At 35.8% G+C, this 3,520-nt stretch overlaps 1 protein-coding gene across 1 annotated transcript in view; it reads left to right on the forward strand.

Moving 5' to 3' along the window:
- The window catches only part of LOC106883856 (neurotrypsin), a 24,464-nt gene that overhangs the window by 17,685 nt on the left and 3,259 nt on the right, over positions 1–3,520 (forward strand). The window contains exons 7-8 of the mRNA XM_014934995.2: positions 137–315; positions 837–978. Of these exons, the coding sequence (XP_014790481.1) occupies positions 137–315; positions 837–978 (321 nt within the window). The remainder of the gene's footprint in view (positions 1–136; positions 316–836; positions 979–3,520) is intronic.

The following is a 3,520-nucleotide window of genomic DNA, read 5'->3' on the forward strand; positions in this document are numbered from 1 at the left end:
ACACACACACACACACACACACACACACACACACACACACACACACATACGGTGGGGGATATGTATGAATGTATGTGTGCATTAAAAATCATCTCAAACTCGAAGTATACTGAAACATGGTATTTTTCAATTTCAGAAATGGCCAAATGGTCAGTAAATATGTGTCTCATGTCCCAGTTCGAAATACTCACCAGTTTTGGTTAGACAATATCGATTGCAGTGGTAATGAGACCGACCTTGCCGAATGCAAGCATAGTAACTGGGGCGATGCTTATTGCGACCAGGAGAACTGTGCAGCTGCTTGGTGTTCTGATTGTGAGTATATACAACTTTGCAAACTTCATGTCTCTTTCGTTCCATAATTGATAATCACTCCTATGATTTTTCACTTTCATCAACATGTAACATCGATTTTTCCATGACAAACTGAAGTCTGTGAATTACTTTTATTATATAGACGCAGGCATGGCTATGTAGCTGATAAGCTTGCTTTGCAACCACATGGTTTATGGTTCGTGTCACCATGGCAAATGTCTTCTAGTATAGCCTCGGGTTGTCCAATGCGTTGTGACTGTGCATCTTCAAAGTTAAGCAAAAAAAATGCTTAACACTGAAGTAGTGGTTTACATGGTTATATAACGTTTCAACAAGCAACTATGTAATCCAGGCAGTAATTGTCGAAACGCGAGTATGTTTTATAAAGTATAAAATATTATTTGTTTTCTGTATTTTATTAATACTCTGTTTGTATGTGTGTGTGTAGGGAGGGAGGCGTGTTATACTTTAATCACATCAAAACCAGTTGCTCATTTATTCCTTTGTTTTTGTATCGATAGATGTCGGTATTCGACTGAAAGACGGACGAACAAAACAGGAAGGACGTGTAGAAATTTTGCATAACAGAATATGGGGCAGTGTATGCGATGACAGCTGGGATGACAACGATGCTACTGTTGTATGTAGAATGTTAGGATACAGGTATGCTATAAAGTATTATTTAATGTTGATTATATTTGATAAAGGATTCATGTGAATTAACTTTCAGCCTAAATTATAATACATAATTATTACTAACACATATACAATGCCTGAAATTTGAGGGAGAGATGAAGTATTCGAGTAAATTGTCCCCTGTATCTGACTGGTCCTTTATTTTGTCGGTCCCGAAAAAATAAAAGGTAAGTTGCCCTTGAAGAGATTTGAACTTAAGATACAAGGAGCCGGAACTAAATACTACAAGGATTTTTTTCGTGAAAGAGGAGTTAGTCGATAGGAAGTACTGGTACTTAGGAGGGGTGTATGAAAAGTTTTGAGCCTTGTACTATGTTTTGTTTTTTCGTGGCTGAAGACTTTTCATACACCCCTCGAAATTTACTCGATGCCGAAAAGATAAAAGCAAAGTTTGACTTCAGCGGGATTTTAACTCAGAAAGTAAAGAAATGGAACAAGGCACTTTATATGATACTCTAACAACTTAACCAGCATAGATATAATAAATAATCCTCACTACTATTGGCACAAAGCCTGAAGTTTGGCGGGCGGGATTAGTCGATTATGTGGTGCTCAACTGGTACCTATTTCATCGACTCCGAAAGGACGAAAGGCAAGGTCAACCTCGGCGGAATTTAAGCTCAGAAAATAACGATGGACTAAATGCCTCTAAGCATTTTATCCGGCGAGCTAACGATTCTGCTACCCTAGATATAATAAATAATGCCAAGTGGACGATGAACATTAGTCTAATACATTTTAGAAGAAAACTAATTTTTTTTTAATTATTTCTCGATTCTAGTTATTTACAGACTGAATGTGTCTGAAATAGTTTGGTTTAATATAATCAAAATTGATTTTTTTTAACTAATAACTGAGATATGTAAACTACATTAGCTTACATATTTTGGTTTAATGTCATTAAATAAATAACAATTTCCAGTTGTCCACAAGTTTAATTGCTAATTAACTAGTGTATTACTCGTCATATGAAGAGTAACTTTGGAAGTATTGTTTTGGTGCTTATAAAGAATGATAAAATAAATACTAATTTTCAAAAGAAAATTATTTATTGACTTGAAATAAAATTAAACAAAACAATATTCTAAAAGTAAGAAAAAATGCAAACAAGATTACTCTGTTTTGATTCTATAGTGTGAAGTTCACTTACACACCCACACATATTCTCTCTCAGTCTCTCTCTCTCTCTCTCTCTCTCTCTCTCTCTCTGTCTTTCTCTCCTTCCTTCTTTCTTTCTCACTTTTTCTCTCTCTCCTTCCTTTTCTCTCTCCCTCTGCTCGCTCTCTCTCAGTCTCTCTCTGTTTGCACATACACACACGCGCGCGCGCACACACACGCACACATATATAAATATATATATTGTAATAGAAATTAGAGGTTAAAGAAATCCAGGCCAATACCTCAGTCAGTACCCCATCCGAAAAACCTGTTTATCTGAGCAAGATGGAAATCCGTGTAAATTAAATCTACAGCATGTTCCGTACAAACTACAGATCCTATGAGATTCACCAATGAAGCAGTCGGTATATTTATCGCAGAGAAAATAAACTAATCAATCAAACTAAAAGAAATGAATACTGCACTGTTATATCTATATTGAAGTTTATGCAACATTGTTTCCATTTCTAGTCATATATATATATATATATCCAAAATTAAGGAATGAAGTACGTAAAGTCCGGGTTACATATGTTTCATAGCAAACTCACAGAGGAATTCTCTGTGTTAACATGGATCTCCTAACGGTGATGTAAACTTCATGTAATAAAGATATCCTTGGCTTAAAGAGTAGCTTGCGGTATACCCCTCGGTTGGATAATCACTACTTCCGAGGTTCCGCTTTCTATGAAACATGTAGCTCGGATTTTATCTACTCCATTCCTTAATTTGGGATTTTTATTCGCATACTCAACTACCTCAATTGCCAACCGTGAACTATGAAATAACTTTTTTCAGCTTATCTTACTTCGATACGAGACAAAATGCACAACCTTCCGCACCAATAAACAACTAGTGATTCTGAAAGCTGTTTTTTTTTTTAATATCTTCTACAGATTGCTTGAGAGTCATTAAATTCCAACACTTTGAGCCTTGGATCTTACCTTCGTGTGTGTGTGTGTGTGTGTGTGTATGTGTATCTATCTATCTATGTATTTATATATTACACGTTGGCTGTCGTGAGGGGACTTAAAATTGACTTTTCTAGGATTTATACGTGCAAATATTTGTATATATACGTGTGAACCTGCTTCGGGCGGTATCTACAATTATTTGGACTTATATTTCCTTCCGCATATTGTGTTGACGAAGGAAGAAAGCTTATTTTTTTGCTTTAATCCAGAAATTGGAACCAATTCACAATTAACTTGAAGTCATTTTAATTTTCTTTCACTAGCCCGCTTCCAGCCATGTGTATATTTATTCTGGAGTTTTTGGTACCTTTTGAAGGCGTCAGCACTTCAAGCATGCTGGAGATAGATCGTTTTTGCCCTTACTCCCTTAATATAAT

Source organism: Octopus bimaculoides, chromosome 5, assembly GCF_001194135.2.
Source record: "Octopus bimaculoides isolate UCB-OBI-ISO-001 chromosome 5, ASM119413v2, whole genome shotgun sequence".
In the NCBI taxonomy this organism is placed as follows: domain Eukaryota; kingdom Metazoa; phylum Mollusca; class Cephalopoda; order Octopoda; family Octopodidae; genus Octopus; species Octopus bimaculoides.